Source organism: Ursus americanus, chromosome 34, assembly GCF_024610735.1.
Source record: "Ursus americanus isolate L20-20 chromosome 34, mUrsAme1.1.p, whole genome shotgun sequence".
Taxonomy (NCBI): Eukaryota; Metazoa; Chordata; class Mammalia; order Carnivora; family Ursidae; genus Ursus; species Ursus americanus.
In genome coordinates, this window is record NC_142160.1 from 28,151,944 (window position 1) to 28,170,667 (window position 18,724).

Genomic DNA, 18,724 nt, shown 5'->3' on the forward strand with positions numbered 1-18,724 from the left:
GAGATCACAGACACCCATGCGGAATACAGAACTTCGGCCTGACCGTGTCCCAGGCACTCCTTCCCAGGCCCGGGGGACTACCCAGCCAGGGGGCCCAGGCTGCAGTGAGGGGAAATCATCCGCAGAAAGAGCCCAGGCCTACCTGGATTTCATCGGGTGTATCGAGGAAGTGGCTCGGGAGAAGGTTTGGAAGCATTCCGACGTTGTTGACTGACAGAGGCAGAATAGAAAGATGTCAGAAGAGCCGGTAGCGAATGTTTATTAAAAGCCTTAAACATGGGGCGCCTGGGTGGCACAGCGGTTAAGCGTCTGCCTTCGGCTCAGGGCGTGATCCCGGAGTTCTGGGATCGAGCCCCACGTCAGGCTCTTCCGCTAGGAGCCTGCTTCTTCCTCTCCCACTCCCCCTGCTTGTGTTCCCTCTCTCGCTGGCTGTCTCTGTCTCTGTCGAATAAATAAATAAAAATCTTTAAAAAAAAAAAAAAAGCCTTAAACATGTTTATATTCAACCCCAGAAGTTCCTTTTCTTGGGAAGTTTTCCTAAGGAAACATGTACAGAAAAAATGTGGAGACAAGGCTGTTCTTTGCCCCATGATTTGATAACTAGGAAATTGGAGGAGAAAACAGTTGTCCTGTAAGAGGGAGCATCAGGTGGACCAGGGGCAGCCAGACGGTGGAGTGCGACACGCTCACACAACGCTGCGGCTGCTTAGCAGTGTGAAGACACGGGGAAACATTTGTGGTTACGGTTTTTAAAAAATGTTACAAAACAGTATGTAAATTTCGTCCCAGTGTTGAACATTTGCGTGTATGTGTCTGGAAGGATAGACATCAAAGCGTTATCTCAGGCTGTTGGGATTTTAAGAAATTTATAGATCTTTTATGTGCTCGTGTATTCTTTTTGGTTTTTTTGCAACAATGTGGTTTACATTTTTATTAGTAAAAAATTTAATTATTTTTAAAATTCAATAGGAAGTGTAGAAATCAAATCTTCTTTCCAAGTATAATACAGACGCTGTGCTCTGTATGAGGTAATAAAATGTCACAGAAAAAATATTAAATATTATTATTATCATTGTCTTGTTTCCTGAATACCAGAGTCAATTCTCAAAGAACCATGCTGACTCACTATTTCGTGACTCAATCACAGCAATGTTTGTCTGCTAAACTAATTCTTCAGGACAGTGTTTCTGAGATTCTTCCTAACATCCAAATCAGTGGGAAAAAATCCATTTTTCTATTATAAAATGTGATTGGGAAGGTTGACATATCTTAGTTTCATGCATTCCAAAGCCATAAATAAATTTGTTAATCCAATATGCCTCTTGAAGAATTGAGCTATAATATTCTGTTGAATGCTACAGCTTAAAAGACAGTCCAGAGTCAAGTTCAAGTTTACCACAGAAAAATCAAGTGTCACTAAGATAATTACGTCACTGATGTCTTACAATCAGCTTTGTGTTTTGCCATTTACTTACCTAAAATTCCAATGTCTAAGCCTTTAAGTTTTTCTCCAATATAGTCATAGATGTTGTCTTTGGTAAAGTCTGCTTGTATAATCTTCACACTGCTCCCTGTAGTGCACTCTGCATTGGAGACAACAGGGATTCTTGAATGAACGGGAATCCAAATCCCTCCCCTGCTCATGGACTTCTCCAATGCTCCTGTAATGTGCTAAAAGATTTGTGAGTGATGGTTTCTGGTGTTTCTAAGAGTTACTGCGGTGACAAGTGCATGCACCAAAATAAAGTTAATGCAGTGATTCTCAAAGTGGGGTCCACAGGCCACAGCATCCACATCGCTGGGAACTTGTTAGAAACGCAAATTCTCAGGCTGCACCCCAGACCTACTGACCCAGAAAGCCTGAGACTAGGACCCAGCGATCCATTATTGCATGCACTCCCAGTGACCCTGATCCATGCTCTAGTATGAGACCCCCAGTCTAGAGGCTGTGAGAGGATAGTGTGATATTGCCTCTGCTCAGCGTCCCCTTGGCTTAGAGCAATCCTCTGTTTTTTCTAAGTCTTTAGCATTCACAAAGCATTTACATACACAGTATCTTATTTTAACCCTCTCTACAACATTGTGAAGTAGATTTTACACCCATTTTCAAGAGGAGAAAACTAAGGTTTAGAGAGGCTAGCTTGCCCAAAGATACCCACACTCTGTTCCCTCCATGCCACTCCGCTGTTCCGTGTGGACTTGGCCTTGTGCCGGAGCTTTCGGCGGATATGAAAGCAACAGGTAGGTTTCACCAACTGCTGCCTGCTCAGCTTTGGGGTTAAACCCAGTATTTCTGGGAGAAGTGATCTTGAGGTTTAGTTTGGGGAGTGGGAGGTGCTTTCAGTCCAAAGACACTTCTTGCTTTTCAAGAGGACAATAAAAAGCACATCTTAGCATTATGACAGAAGCACTGAAGAATGTCCTAGTCCTGGTCAGAGTACTTTTGATATCCAGACACAGAACAAAAGCAGAATTCATTAGTTGAAGGGCACTGAGCCTCCACTGGGCCTCCAGCCCCATACCTCCCACATCCGTCTTCCATCCCAAATCTCCCTCAAGGACACAACACCATTTCCTGATAGCCTGACCCAGTCTTCACAAGTCTTCATAACTGAAGACTCGTTCCTTTGAGTTAAGGACATTATGAATTGCTAAATTAATAATTAATTATTAAAATAAATTACCAAAAGAGGGATAAAATTATTATTAACTAAGAACACTTCACAGTGAGTCATAATAATAAAACATTGTAATGTAAATGCTGCCTCATAGAGTTGTACAGTGTACAACCTTCACAACCATACGTGGCAGCCCTGGATCAAGTCTTCTTTTAAAAAATCTGACAAACAGCAGTAAGCATCACCCCTCACCTTCCTGCAAGGAACAGGGCATAGACATAGGGAAATGAAGTCCCAAACAGATCCTGTTTTTGAAGGGAGTAGCAGAAGCAACAGGGTGGCTGGGACCTGTTGGTGAGCAGAACTAATTCTAGAGATGAAGACACAGGACCAAAGGAGATAGTGGACCTCTGTGTGCATGAGTCTGTTCCTACTTCATCCAGCCCAAGGAATCCCTGCTGAACCAAAGCTGCCTATGTCCTGCACCTAACTTTGTCCAGTGAGCTCCCCACAGAAGGGCCAGTGCCCAGGCTCCAGGAGCAGCCAGCCTTAGGCACTGATGGAGCTTCCGACGCAGGACAGAAGCAGACTTGGTTGGTGGGCTCCACAAACATCTCCCTGGTTTCTCGGGGTCACTCACCAATCTCTGTGGCCATGGCCTGTAGTTTGTTAAGTGTCCGGCTAATGAGCACGACGTTGAGTCCTTGTCTTGCTAGCTGGGAGCAAGGGTGGGAAAACCAAAAAAGAGAAAGATGTAAGCAGATAGGGAAGGCTTGTTTTCACGGTGAATTGGAGCATCAGCCCCTTGGCCACAGCACAGTGGGTTTGCCCCTCCTGGGTTGTGACAAAGGTTTCTGGATCATGAGCGGAACAGCCACACTGGGCCGGGCTCGAGGTGACATAACAAGAGTAGTCTACTTTTTTGTTCATTATGTGCCAAGAACTATTTATACAGACCCACAATCTAAACGCCTTCTCATCAGAAATGTCTGGGCTCAAATGTGTGCTTGAATTCCACATTTGGAAGATTTATACTACCATGTAGATAACAAGTCTAGGGCAGCTCCCCCTGTTACAAAGCAGTATTTCTGCAGAAACTTTTGAGCTGCTTGCTATTCACAAGGACCTTCTCAAGGTTCACTTCACTCGGGCATGGTCGTGAGCCTGAGCTCTCTCTGTTCTCTGGCTCCCAGCAGGACAAAAAGTAGAATAAGGAACAGAGGGTAAACCGAGGCTTCCCAGAGATCAGGAAGGAGCTCTTCTTCAGAGCAGATGGTGCCTTGACGCAGGGGGCTGAGTGGCAGCGTGCAGGGGAGGCACGCACTAACATGGCACAATGGACAGGCCACCTCGCCGTGCCTGTCACGGACAGGCCCAGACTCCTCACACCTGAAACTGTCGCAGAGAGAAAAGCTAGAGCTTTCCCTGAAGACCAAAGGAAAAGCCAGCATTCGTATAAGCCGAGACTGATGACATGTGAGTTAGTGACCACGGAGTCTGTTAAGTGAAATCTTTCTCTGTGGTTTTAATTAAGTGATTTATACTTTTATTTTTTCAATTGTGATAAAATCCATAGAGCATACAATTTGCCATCTTAACAAATACACGGAACGTTTCATGAATCTGCGTGTCATCCTTGTGCAGAGCCCTCCTAGTCTTCTCTGTATCGTTCCAGATTTAGTGTGTGTGTTGCAGAAGCGAGCACTGTGCCACTGTTGTAAGACGGAATGATATATTACAGAAAACACAAAACAAAGCTGAATTAAAGACATAACATGGGATCTCCAATAGCCAACAGGTCAATGTTCAAGCCAATGGTTTCCAAGTCACCCAGGGAGGTGTCAAAGGAAACAGTAATCCCCACCCAAACCATCCAAATAAAAATGTCTGGGGTTGAGGCATCAGCATTTATGTCTTCTTCTATTTTAATTTATTAAATTATACTATGAAATACGCAAGTACAAGCCCATTGTAAAAGACGTCCCCAAATCCCCCAGTCCCACTTCCTTACCCGCCCCCAGGCTCCTTCAGTTTGCTGTTGACCCTCTTGTCTTTTTCTCGGCATCTACGTGCGTATGGAGGTACACACAGCAATAAACATTCGTTTTGTGGGATTTCTTTCCTTTCGCACTTCATAAATGGCATTGTAAATACTGTGCTTTTACCTTAATGATGTGTCTTATCTCTCAATAGCGTATCTATCTCCCTATCAGTCCAGTTTGAGTCCCTTGATCCTTTTCTTTTTTTTTTTTTTAAAGATTTTGTTTATTTATTTATTCCACAGAGACAGAGACAGCCAGCGACAGAGGGAACACAAGCAGGGGGAGTGGGAGAGGAAGAAGCAGGCTCATAGCGGAGGAGCCTGATGTGGGGCTCGATCCCATAACGCCGGGATCACGCCCTGAGCCGAAGGCAGACGCTTAACCGCTGTGCCACCCAGGCGCCCCCGTTGATCCTTTTCTATTGCTTCATAGTGTCCCGTAGTTCACTTTTGGGTGAGCACTGAAGTTATTTTCAAGTTTTCCTATTACCGGTATTGCTACAATAAACCCCCTTCTATTTAGCTCTTTGTGTATACAAGTGAATTAATTCCTAGAGTAGATAGGCAAGAGGAAGTGGAATTGTTGTATCAAAGGGCGCTCGCTTGTTAAATTTTAACAGCGTTGCCAAATGCCGCTCCTTGAAACTGTCCCACCAAAAATATAACCATAGCTATTTCTTCACACTCAAGCCAATATTTTTTATTAGCAAACTTTTCAACTTTTCCCAACCTAATGGTTTAGAAATTATAGCCTTGTATTGTTTTAATTTGTATTTTTCCAATTCTCAGTGGGGCTGAGCAGTTTTTGTATGTTTCTGTGAGTTACCAGTGTAAACACTTTGCCCCTTCTTCTACTGGGTTGTCATTTTCTTAAAAATTGGTAGGTGTCTTGTGGTTTTTTAATATATTCTGTGTATTCATTATTTGCCCACTATATATTTAGCAAGTATTTTCTCCTCTATTTACAGCACCTTGACCATACATTATATGTTAATTTTCATGTTATCAAGTTTGTAGATATTTGCTATGGCTTCTTAAAAATTTCCTTTACGAACTTCCCTAACTCCAAGGATATAAAGATATTTTCCTATAACCCTTCACAGTGTTTTTATCTTTCTTGTTTGTTTATTTTTGAGAATAATGTGAGTGTGAAATCACCCAACATTATTTTTTTCAAGGTGGGTGGCAATTTTCTTGACATTTTTCTATTTTTCCATTCCTTCTTGATTTAAAATGCTAACTTAGTCATCTGCCCAACTCTTATATGTACATGGGTCTGTTTATGACCTACCTGGTCTGTTTCACTGACTTACCGGCCAGTTTCTGTGCCAGTGCCCCTTCTGATTGAATCACAATCTTATTATAATAGGCTTTGACGTTTGATATGTGGAACAGGAAGTTCCTACCATTTATTATTCTCTTTCAAAATGTGTTTGTTTTATCTTCTTAGTTTAACTTTCCAAATAAATGATAAAATTGTCTAGTCAAGTAGTATATAGAAATTAGAGATATATAGAGGAAATAATATTTTATAATCTTATGATCTTTGCAGTAATCAGTTGTCTCATCCATAAATTTGGTATCCATTTAACCCAATGTTATGTGTTTTTCTAAAAACTTTTTAGAAGTTTCTTCCTATAAATCTTGGACATTTCTTGTTAGTTTGCATTAGTCACATGGACCCACGTAGTTGGAAGCGAGTCTGGGAATGCCCCTGCTGGGCAGCCACCTCCAGCTACAAGTCTCCACTGTGGAAAAAAGAGTAGGGGTCTGGGAGGACATATAGCTGTTCCTGCCACCAATACCTTACATTTATTTGTTGTCATCATGAATTAAGTTATTATGGAAAGCAGAAGAAACTCTAGAATGAAATACGTAGGTTCAATTCCTGTTTTCCACCACTTAAACTTGTGCGCACAAGTTACTCAGACCAGACGTTCCTCATTAGCAAACCGAAGACACCAATCGACATACTTCATTAAATTGTTCTGAGAATCAAATGAAAAAACACACTAGAAGTGCGTGGTGCACAGCCCGCCACGCGGCAAGCACCCAACAGCCTCAGCTGTTTGTTCTCTATATCCTACTCTGTTACTCTCTCTGATTAGGAACTCGGCGCAGCCATCCAGCCGAATTCTTTTATTCATTGTAATAGCTTCTTCGTCAATGCTTGGCTTTTCATCACAGACAATGATATTCTCTACAAGGTACAGTTTTGTCCCTCCCTCTCCAATATTTGCATATTTTTGCCCTCATTATGTTGGCTAATACCTCCTGCACTCTGTTAAGCAAATATATGGTCTGTCCTCTACCATACTGAGAACACTTACACAATGTTTCTCAATACAAAGTATGAGGTTTCCTGTTATTTCTGAAAGTCACTTTTTATCAATTTGGGAATATTTTCATCTATTCCTTTTTGCCAAATCACTTCTTTTTTAAATGGCTGGATTCAGTTTGCTAATACTTAACTTGGATCCCAATTCTCTTATGCTATCTTTGTCCCATTTTGATAACAGAGTCATGCTAATCTGTCTACACAATTCCTGAAACCTGTAGGGTCACCTACTTGTCCCAGCATTTTTCCAGTTTTAAAGCTCAAAGTCCCACATCCCAGGATCTGCCCTAGTCCCAGGCAAATCAAACTGGCTGGGCATCCTAGAAATGTTTTGGGATTTCTCTTCTTATTCCTGGAAGATTTCATAATATTTACTTGTAAAAATATCTGGGTTTCTTATATAGGAAGAGCTATTCATAACTGCCTCTTCCATCTCACGCATGACTTGAGCCAACTTTGCTCGTTATGTTTCCATAGGAAAATCGTGTTTTTCATCTAGATTTTCAATGTAGTAACACAAAGATTTAAATAGTCTTTTATTCCTTTCTTTTTTCTTCTTCCTCTACTTTAAAAAAAAAATCTTGACTGTAGCTAGGATCCTAATGTTCCTTTTCTTTCTTTTTTTCTCTTTTCTTGAGTTTTCCAAAGATTTCTTCCCTTTTCTGTTGTTGTTGTTGTTAAGAAGCAGCTTTGGATGAGCAGTTTATTTATGTTGCTTCTGTCACCCATTTTTGTTCTTCTCTTTATTAACTTCCTCCTTCGTCTCTTTTGCGTTTATTTTGTTGTTTCCTTTCTCGAATTTCTTGAAAGCGAAGACTACTTACAGTCTTCCTTATTTTCTAAAACAGGAATTTAAAGCCAAAAATCTTCACTGACATAGCACTTAGACCATAAATCACAGGAGTGCTCATTTTTATTTTTTCTCTAATACTGGAGCAACACCAAAGTATAATTTTTTAATATAGATGAGAGGGTGGATATCATTCTCTAAAATCACTTTTAATTCTATTGATGGTAGTCAGTAAACATAATGGTTTGGTTTTTTTTTTTGCTATTTGTAACTTATCACAATTTTCTTTGTAGCACAATAAGTAGACTTTTATGAACGTTTCACATATATCCTTAAGGAATGTGTATTTGCTTTTCGTTGGCTAGGTTTTATATATTTTTGTCTCTCAAATTAAAGTTGAGGTTTACCAAATGGCTTACCAAGTATTGGTTAAACTGGTATGAGAGGGTATTCAAATTCCTTATAAACTTGATGTTAAATTACAAGTTTCAACAGAAGTGCAAAGACCCAATAGAAATCAGATCACAAAGGGATTTCAGAGAGAAAAACAAAAATATATATATTCAAAATAAATCTAAGAACCAATAATTTTTGATTCTTGAGCCCATCCCTAGGTCACCCCTCACTCATATTAAAAAAAAAAAAAAAAAAAAAAAAAAAAAACCATGACAAGATAAAGAGCGTGGCAATTAAGAGAGTTTCATGAAGAGGATTTCTTTGTTTCTGTCTGCAGCCAAGCTGTGCCTCCAATTCCCAAGGCCAGGGTGAGGGAGGAGCATTACTTACCTCTTGCCTCAAGTCAAGGGAGTGGGATACCATTCATCTCACTTCCTGTTGTATATGCTTTCTTGTTTATCGCTCCCCACCTTTGTTTTTGCCTGAATCAGTTAATCAGCAATGCTGTGGTCACAAGGTAATCTTGAAATCTCAGCCGTTTAACATAACAAAGGTTTATCTCTTACTCATTATGCTCAAACTGTAGACCCATCTGACAAATGCTCCCCCAAATCTACAGAGCAAGAGTCATGGCTTCTCGGTGCTCTGACATTGGAGCTTTTTGCTGCTGTGGGCTAGGCCACCCTTCAGACTTGTTTTTTTCCAGGACCAGATAATGGGAGAGAACCTGTGTGAGGTGAAATTCTATGCAAAATGTCCACCCCAAGGCAAACAGACCTCAGCAGAACCAGAGCTGGGGGAAGAATTCAGGGCTGAGGAGGTCAGGGTTCAAGATGAGAGCCCATTCACCAGAGCCATGTGAGAGGAGCTCACTGGGGTAGAGAACCCAGGAAAGTGCCCCATAGGGAGCGTGAGCGTGAAACCATTTCCAAGCCCAGACAGCCAGTCTCCCTCTCATGATAATACCAGGCATACCCTTCCTTCTCTCCGCCCACCCACTCCAAACTCCTGCTCCCCACCCCTGGCAGGCGCAGACACCTCAGTGGGCAACCAGGAAAGAGAAACAGAGCACAGCGCCATATCACTCCCCATGAGTGTGGTCTCCAAAGCAGGTCCCAGCTGCAGGAAGGGAGAAGACTGAACTTCAGTTCATGACCAGCATCTTGGTTATTGCAGGTGATTGGACACTGGGACTGTGGAACTGAAATCTGTTTGCATCTGGAAGTGACCAGAAGACCTCGTTTTACCTAAGAGGGATCAGTGAAGTAACAGGACCAGAGGCAGAGAAAGAACCAGAGCTGTGGAACTCTAGGTTCAAAGAGACAAAAGGATCATGGAACACTACTGCAAAAACTAAGGATATACTGTATGGTGACTAATATAACATAATAAAAAATTATTTAAAAAATAAACAATTAATTAAAAACAAAGAGACAAAGGGAAACTGTGATCGAGTGTGCCCTGTGAGTCCTGGCAAGACCACCTATCTAAAAAACTGGTCACACTGTATATTTCTGTTTCTGAAAGAGTCATGGAACTCTCCCACAATGGTGGCAAATTCATCAAATGCTTCTATTCCAATCAGTTTCTACTTACAATATTTTGAAGTTATTATTGTCAGAAATAGGATCGGCTCAATATGAATAATATGAAACTTATCAATATGAATGTTTCTCTTATTATCTTGAATTTTATTTTGTCTGATACTGATATGGCTCCCACTCCTTTCCTTTCTTCTTGCATTTTCCTAGGATACGTTTTTTTCCATCCCTTTACCTTCAGCCTTCCTATATTTAACATTGGATTTTTTTTTTTTTTAGCTCTTCCGGAGTATCTGTTATTTATCAAGAAATATAACCAAGGCACATTTACTGAGACTGCAAAATTTACCATGGCTATCTTGTTTTAGTTTTCCTGTTCACTGTGTTTCCTTTGTTACTGTTCTCACTTTGTAGTAAGCAAGACAAGATAGGCAAAGCTGGAGTGACAAAATAGACCCAGACATCAGTGGCATAATGCAGGAGAAGTTTGCTTTTCCTCACACCATGCTTTCTGCAGAGAACCCGACAGTCCGGGCCAGACCCCTCCATGAAATGACTCAGGGATCTAGGCTTTGTCCAGGGTTCAAACTGAGATGACGGAAGCAAAGGACCTAGGTGCAAAATTTTAAAGAGGGTCTCACGCTCAGGTTCATGGTCACCACACATGTCTCACCTCGGTCCCAGCCCTAACGTTTCTATCCACTGGCTCCACTGTCTCAACACAAGGCCTCCACGGCTTTGCCTAATATTGGGCAATTGAGAACTGAACGTGATCGTACTATAGCAAAGACAAATTTGTATCTTTTTGAAAAATAAGTTACAAAAAACAAGAACAGCGGCTTTTTTCCCCAAACTAAATACAGAAAGACCTCTTCTGTATCTGGATTAGTGAAGCATTTCCATAAATGAAAAAATGTTCACAAAACAGTAAACATTTCATAAAAATTCTTACAAGCAAAAGAATACACACCAAACATATTAGCAAGGTTGCAGGTGGGAGGAAGAGAAATGGGAGATGGTAACGAAAAAAAAGAAATTGAGAGAGGAACCTTGTATGGATCCATGATAGCAACTCAATCTTCGTGTCTCTGATTAACAAATAAGAGTCTACCTCCGGTTTTTGTTTGTTTTTTCATTTGTTTTGCTATTTAAATTCCACATATAAGTAAAATCATATGGCATCTGGTTTTTGGTTTTTTGTTGTTGTTGTTGTTTTTTTTACCCTGTCTGGCTTATTTCACTTAGCATAAAACCCTCTAGGTGCATCCATGTTGTTGAGAATGGCAAGATTTCATTCTTTTTTTACAACTGAGTAACATTCCTTTGTGTATACATACCATATCTTCTTTATCCATTCATCCCTCAGTGGACACTTACATTGTTTCCATATCTTAGCTACTATAAATAATGCTGCAGTAAACAAAGGAGATGGGCGAAACAGGTGAAGGAGATTAAGAGGTATACGAACTTCCAGTTATATAATAAGTAAGTCACAGGGATGGAAAGTACAGCATAGGGAATATAGTCAATAATACTGTAATAACTTCTTATGGTGACTGAGGGTAACTACACTTACTGTGGTGAGCACTGAGTAATGTATAAAATTGTCTAACCATTGTGTCATACACCTGAAACTAACATAATGTATGTCAACTACACGTCAATTAATATATATATATATATATATATATATATATATATATATATATATATAATTCTACTGTAGAAAAAAATAAAAAAGAGAAAGAAGAAGAATAAAAAGAGAGTGGGGTGAGGAACAGGGAAGGAAGGAAAATAGAAAACACTAGAGCACACCTGCCTGGGTAGACCTACGTTTTCATCGAAATAAGTGTAGTAGATGTGTCATCTCCCTACCATCTGTTATTATTAAAATTAATATTTTTTAATTTTTTAATTAATTTAATTTTAATAACTGTTAATTATGCCAATTCTAAGTTTTACAATACCCATGCTACCAAAGTTAATTTTCTTCTGTATAAAATCTTATTTTACAGCTGCCTTTAGCCATTCTAGTTTATTTTTTAGCTAAGGTTACCCCTAACCTTATCAATGAATAAGCCTATTTGCACACTTTCTGACAAAGAATTTTATATTTCCATGTTAAATCTGAAAGAAAACTTCATCCCAAACTTAAATACAGGCAAAATGATGATTGCTTGATTTTTTTTTTTTTAAATCACCCTAGAATTTTTTCTAAGAAGCCTTGACCTCATCAGACACTTTGGGGCATGTAATTTTGCTGTTATGGAATTTTAACAGTCCTTAGCCAAAGAAGGTACAGAGAGCTCACAGCCAGCAAAGTTAGGGATGGAGGACGTGTCAGGACTTAATAATAGTCTGGCAGAGAAACTAACCCAGAGGTGACACAGTTATTACCCTGTAGAAAGTTAGCCCAGCTGGTACCTAACTTGGCAATATAATCCCCCATCCCCTTCCAACTGACTATTCAAATCCTTATTCCTCAAACACCCTGCAGTCAGCAATTTGGGTTCCTACTGGATCCTTACTTACTAAGTTGAATAAAACTTTAACAAGTGCTATCATGTATCTTTGAGACTTGTGCTCTCACAACACTGAGGATAAAATATTGGTCGATCCTTTGAGTTATTTGGTTAAAGGGTCACAACAGTTGGACTATAACCCTAATATCTACAAGATTTCAGAAATGACTGGACTACCATGTTCTAGTAAAGACAAAGAATATCAGAGCAGAGTTTTTAAATCTCACTTTATGATATTTTCAAGAAATATAGCCAAAACATAAGGTCACAGAAAGGTTGAAACTAAAAGGAGAAAACGATTGTATACATAAGGTGAATACCAACCAACAGAAAAAAGGCATCGCTTTATTAATGCCAATCAAAACGGCCACCAAAGCATGTAAGTGTTACTAGAAATAAAGACTAGTAAAAAGTTCAGGTCATCAAAAAGGTACAGCAATTCTAACCCTGGATCTCCTAACGAAATAGCCTTCAGAGAGATGCAAGGAGAGCTGAAAAATACACCATCAGAATAGAGGATTTTCATTTCCCTTTTTGGTAATTGTTGGATGATACACACGAACATTTGGGAAGGACACAGGCTACTGAATCCGCATAAATAATACACTAAATCTAACGGGCATGTATATGCACTAAACAATTGCAGGTAACATTCTTTTGAAACTTGAGTCTTTAAAAAAAAAACTAATGAAACTGGGAGATTTCTATTTTCTTAATGAAGGCACAAATAAACCATAAACAACATTAGGAATGAAAAGGCGGGAATAATTAGAGATTCAGCTGAGATTTAAAATACAGAAAAGGGGTTTCGAGAGGAAACAACACAATAGTTAATTTTGCTACCTCCTGAAATCCCATTTTATGGGAAGCAACTTTTTTCAAGAAAAACATAAGTCCACAGGGACATAAGAGACAAGAGCAATCCCAAATTTTTGGTTCCTAGGAAGTAGATGGGCGCCCCAAGCCTTACACCAGCAATGGGGTAGGCTGAGAACTGAGAAAATGTATACTATTAAAATCCTCAAAAGTCTCAGACACTATCAGCACCAAACCTGGGGTGAAGGGGGAGTTAAATGGGGGGGGGGGGTTTAAGAGCTGTTGGAGAAGCCATTAGAGCCCTAGATGCCCAGCTCCATTCCACACGTCGAAGACAGGGGTCCTCTCTGAGAGCAAGGGGTTGCACAAACTATGGCCCTGCCAGTTCTGACTCCAGAAAGATGGCAGCCAGTCCTCAGCCACGTGGGCGGGAGGTTAGCTCTTTTCTGGGGAATCTTACCCACATCAAGACACTGGCCTGGGGGCTCCCGAGCCAATCACACTCCACTCTAGGACCCACCCCACGCGCGGACAGTCCAGGCAGAGTCCTCAGGCCCTTCATCTGGCTCTCAAACCCAGACAGACCAAGGATTATCTGTGGGAAGCTGCAAACATGAAAGACAGAGGGCCAAACGGGAAAAAAAGCAACTGGGAAGGAGAAGAGAGTTTTTTAAGAGAAGCTGTTACTCTATACAAAGAACAGCTGTTCTACGAAGGTGTAAACAGAACACAAAAGAGCTCTCAGAAATGGAAACGATTTTCAATTTCTAAAAAAAAAATTTTCATTCTTAAGTTTTTAGAAATTTCAAATCTCAAAAGCAGATAGCAAAAAGTGAAACGTTCAATAAAATGGAGGATAAAATTAATGAAATCCTTTTGCAGAAAGGAAAGCAGAGACAAAATGGAAATTATGAGAAAAAAAGAGACAAATAGAGGATGATTCCAGGATCTGAATAATAGGAGTTCCAGAAAAAAACACAAATGGCATCTGAGTAATTGGAATTCCAGAAAGTAGAGAGAAAGTGGGGAGAGAGTAAACACTCTGGTGCAACTTGTTTTACGGGGAGACCTGGCTGTGTCCCCCACCACCTCACCTCTCGATACTTCTGCTCACTTTCTGAACGTTCTCAGTTATTTTGTGAACCAGATGACAACCTTGGACTAAATTCCTTTCCTGCTTTCATTTTTTGTACATAGGAAGAGAATGCTACAAAAAATTATACCAATAAATTTTAACTTAGGTGAAATGAATATATTTCGAGAAAAATATAAATTTCCAAAACTTATTCAAGAAAAAATTAAAAATTCAAATAGTTCTATAACCACTAAAAATAATAACAATAATAATAGTAAGGTGATGCTGATAATGGTATACATGAGTAGTTTAAATTGTCCCACAAAGAAAACTCCAGTGACGGATGGTTTTACAAATAAGTTCTATCAAATATTTTTTAAAAAAAGGATCATGCCTAAATTGCACAATCTTTTTCAAATATTAGAAAAAGGTAAAATTTCCCCAGTTTATGAGGTCAATATAACTTTAACACCAAAACTTTGGAAGCTAGTTGGCATTATCCAGTAATGCTGACAACATATAATCTACAAGCCAGCAATTCTACCCCGGGGCATGTTCTCAACTCTTGCACAAGACCTTCAGGAGGACATGGACAAAGTGTTTGTACTAGCAAAAATAGAAGCTACCAGGATGTCTGTCAATAAAGCAAAGGATACACATATGTCACAGAATATTCTACAATACTGAAAATGAATGAACTGTGTTCTATACACATCAGCATGGATGAATTTCAAAAGCATAATATTGACCAATAAGAAACATCACAGAAGACAAACGAATCAATTTACATTAGGTTCAAAACAAACAATATGTTGTTTAGGGATACATGCATGTGTAATATAACTTTTTTTTAAGTCAGTAGATTGTTAACACGACGTTCATGACCATGCTTCTTCATCGGTGGGGTAACAGAGGGGGAACAGAAAGGCATGACATGTGCGACCAGATGGCAGGCTGCAAGGACACTGGGGATGTTCTCCTTCTTAAGCTGAGTGGTAAGGAACACATTACTCATTTTATTACTTTTTGTAATCACACTAATGGATTATATACACTCCTGTCTGACAACCTCTGTCTCTCTCAGTCTTGCACACACATACACTACGGGGAAGGTGGGATAGTCAAAGCCTGGATTCGAAATCACAGGGTTGAGGTCAAGCCACGCAGTAACAAGGCAATGAGTCCAGGGGAACACAAAACTAACTAAAAGCTGCTATTTTCACATAAGGCGAAGATGAGAGAGAATAACCTGGGAGGCGACAGGCGTACTTTACAGAGGAGAGGAAGTTAGACATTAGGAAGAAGAATTTCCTCGCTGAAAAGACAAAACACCGCCATAAGTTGCCAAGTAAGTGTGTGCTGATACTCAAAAACAGGGCAAAGCAGTTATTTTTCTTCAGTTGGTCTGAGGCAGAGCTGGCCAAGTGATTTTAATCCGAGGGCCAACTCTGTGCCATTACCTGTAGCTGCCAGGAGCCCTGACGGGACAAGCCCTCTGCCCCGGTCCGCCACACTGGCACGGGGAGCAGCGCCCCCAGCAGGGCCATCGCAGATGCTGGGCAGTGCCACGAACTGCCCGGAGGGGAGGAACGAAGCCACACCATCATTAGTCATGCATTTTGCTTCTAGTATTCTCTGGGCATTCACAGAGAAACAAAAAGTAGATGATGGTTTTTTGGCTGTTTTCTTCTTTACAGCTCTTTTAAACTAAAAAAATGTACATAAACACCATTAGCCATCAGAGAAAGGCAAATGAAAACCACAGTGAGACATCATTACCAACTATCAGAATGGTGATAATAAAAAATAGTGACAACATCAAATGCTGGAGAGCATATGAAGAAAATGGATTACTCCTCCCTTGCTGGTGGGAAAGGTAGAGTCGCTCTGGGAAATAGGAAGTTTCTTAAAAAAATAAACAAACAAACAAACAAACTAATCACGCAACTATCACACCACCCAGCAGTTGTACTCCTGAACATTTATCCCAGAAAAATAGAAACTTCTCTTCACACAAAAACTTACATACAAATGTTTATAGCAGCTTTATTTGTATTGCCAAAACCTGGAAACAACCTAACCTAGATGCCCTTTAGTGGGTAACTGGTTAGGCAAACTGGCACGTTCACACCATGGAATACTACTCAGCCACAAAATGGAACAAACTATTGATACAAGAACCCAAGATAGATCTCTAGAGAACTGTGTTGAGTCGAAAAAAAAGTCAATCCAAAAAGGTTTCATAGCATATGATTCCATTTGTATAACATTCTTGAAATAACAAAATTATAGGAATGGGGACCAGATTAGTGGTTGCCTGGGGTTGAGGAAGGAGAGGGACATGTGTGTGGAGTGGGTGGGTGCACTGTGGAGCTCAGGTGGGCCTGAAGCCAGCTGGGAAGCCAGAGGGGCTGGCCCTCTTTGGGGTTAGTTGGGCTGCTTTTTGTACCAGCCAGAGCAGTTGCACCTGGTCCTTTGGGGAGCCCTGTCTGTGGCTGGGCAGCACCCACTGGGAACCCTGAATGGCTGGAACCCCGGGACGCAGTAAATTTAAGCCTACATGGTGGTTTGTAATTATTGGGACTTTCTTGTAGCCTCCAGTAATTCGAGGTAGACCAAGGCTATAGTTCTCCTCCCCCACAACCCAGCCAGCAGATGGTGTGTTACAAAATGCAAGCAAGGCTCCAAGCAAACCCTGCCACACAGAAACATTTATTAGTAAGCCGGCATCAAAACAGTCGTGAACCTGTTCTTACACGTTAGTGGAGTCCCAGCTCCCTGTCCCTTAGGCACTCCGTGAGTGTCTTTCGCGCAGCTCGGCCCAGGTAGACACGGTAACGCCCCCCTGCTGGAGGCAGGGCGTGGTCAACCCTCTAGTGGGGTCGGGAAACCTCACAAAGCAGTGGGACAAGGGACTAAATCCACTCAAGGCCAAGGGCCTACTCTGCTGCCCTCACAGCTCTGACACTTTTGTTCCTACGGGAGTGGAAGTGACTGTGCACGATTTCTAGCCAATCCCCGTATCTTGAAGTGCATTTCTTCAGGAAATGATTTATAACATCTCTTAGGCAAAGGGAAGACCCTAATGAAAGTCCAGTTAACTGAAGCACAGATGGTGATGGACTCTGATTTAGCGTCTTTAAAAGTTAACTGAACACTGGATTTAGCCAGGGTCCTGGCTAGAAACAGCACAGCCAGATTGGGTAACTTGAGGAGAGTTTAATGAAAGGATGTTTAACCATGTATGGGTACAGTGTGAGGAAACCACAATACTCTGGGGCTAATAACAGCAGAGCCTCTGTCACCTGTGTGCCCCAAAGCACTGGGGAATGAACAGTTGCCAGAACTGGAGAAGGCAGCTGTGTGGAAAGGGCCACCTGACAGAGCTATGCCGGCAGCCAAGGGACACAGCCAGCCCCCTTGACCTGCAGGGAGACAGTTGGAAAAAAACCCCACTCTCTTCCCCACCTCTTATCTGTTGCCAGTGTCTCCCACTTGTCAAAGCCAGCTGAACCCAGAGTCCAGCTGAGCCCATTGGGGCAAGTCAGCCTCCTGGGGCACAGAGCAGGGCGAGGAAAGGCAGAGAGTAGGTCTGGAGGGGCAAGAAGAAATCCAACACACACCACCCCTGGGTGTTAGCTTTAACTGATAACCAACCACTGCAGAAATGGGGACCAAGACTCACCTAACTTAAACATAAATTTACCTTACGACCCAGCAATTAGACTCCTAGGTTTTACCCAAGAAAAAGGGAATTGTATATGCACACCAAAACTTGCATATGAATGCTCACAGCAGCATTATACAGATGGTCCCTGACTTATGGTGGTTTGACTTAGGATTTATCGACTTCGCAATGGCACAGACGTGATGCACATTCAGTAGAAACCATACTCTGAGTTTTGCGTTTTGATCTTTTCCCAGGCTAACAACATGTGGTACGACCCTCTGACTCGATGCTGAGCAGTCACAGCTCCCGTCAGCCAGCGGGCGGGACGGTGGAAGACCCATAGCACTGACGACCGTTCTGGACCCACACAGCCGTTCCGTTGCTCACTTTCCGGGCAGCATTCCATAAATTACAAGAGGTCATCCATTCTTTGTTATAAAACAGGCTTTGAGTTAGGTGGTTTTGCCCCACTGCAGGCTAATGTCAGTGTTCTGGGCATGTTACGGTAGGTTAGGCTAAGCTATGGTGATGGGTAGGTTAAGGATGTTAAATGCATTTACTACTTATGATATTTTCAACTTACAAGGGGTTTATAGGGATGGTTTGGCTGGAACACAGCTATTATTTAAAAGGTTCTAAAAACCACAGAAAATTTCTCAAAGACTATGATGTCGATTTTGAGTGACTCTAGATAAAGCTCCATTATGGCCAGACTGAGCAAAGGGGAAAGGGGAAAGAAGTTTTTCTAAAACAAGAATATTTTCAGCTGTGCATGTCTCATGCTTTCCTCTAAAAAAACAACCACCATGCAAAATCAAGTCAAGAAGAGTGAACCCTGAGGTAAACTATGGGCTCTGGATGGTAATGAAGTGTGAGTGTAGGTTCTTCCATCGTAACAAATGTCACTCTAGTGGGGA

At 41.1% G+C, this 18,724-nt stretch overlaps 1 protein-coding gene and 1 non-coding gene across 2 annotated transcripts in view; both read right to left on the reverse strand.

Moving 5' to 3' along the window:
• The window catches only part of HSD17B3 (hydroxysteroid 17-beta dehydrogenase 3), a 37,130-nt gene that overhangs the window by 11,190 nt on the left and 7,216 nt on the right, over window positions 1-18,724 (reverse strand). Inside the window, exons 3-5 of the mRNA XM_045780842.2 lie at window positions 3,259-3,334; window positions 1,476-1,583; window positions 143-210 (exon numbers count right to left, since the gene is read on the reverse strand). Coding sequence (XP_045636798.2) covers window positions 143-210; window positions 1,476-1,583; window positions 3,259-3,334 — 252 coding nt within the window. The remainder of the gene's footprint in view (window positions 1-142; window positions 211-1,475; window positions 1,584-3,258; window positions 3,335-18,724) is intronic.
• On the reverse strand, window positions 4,218-4,323 carry LOC123781478 (U6 spliceosomal RNA). The gene has a single exon (XR_006776738.1). It is a non-coding gene; the product is annotated as a U6 spliceosomal RNA (small nuclear RNA).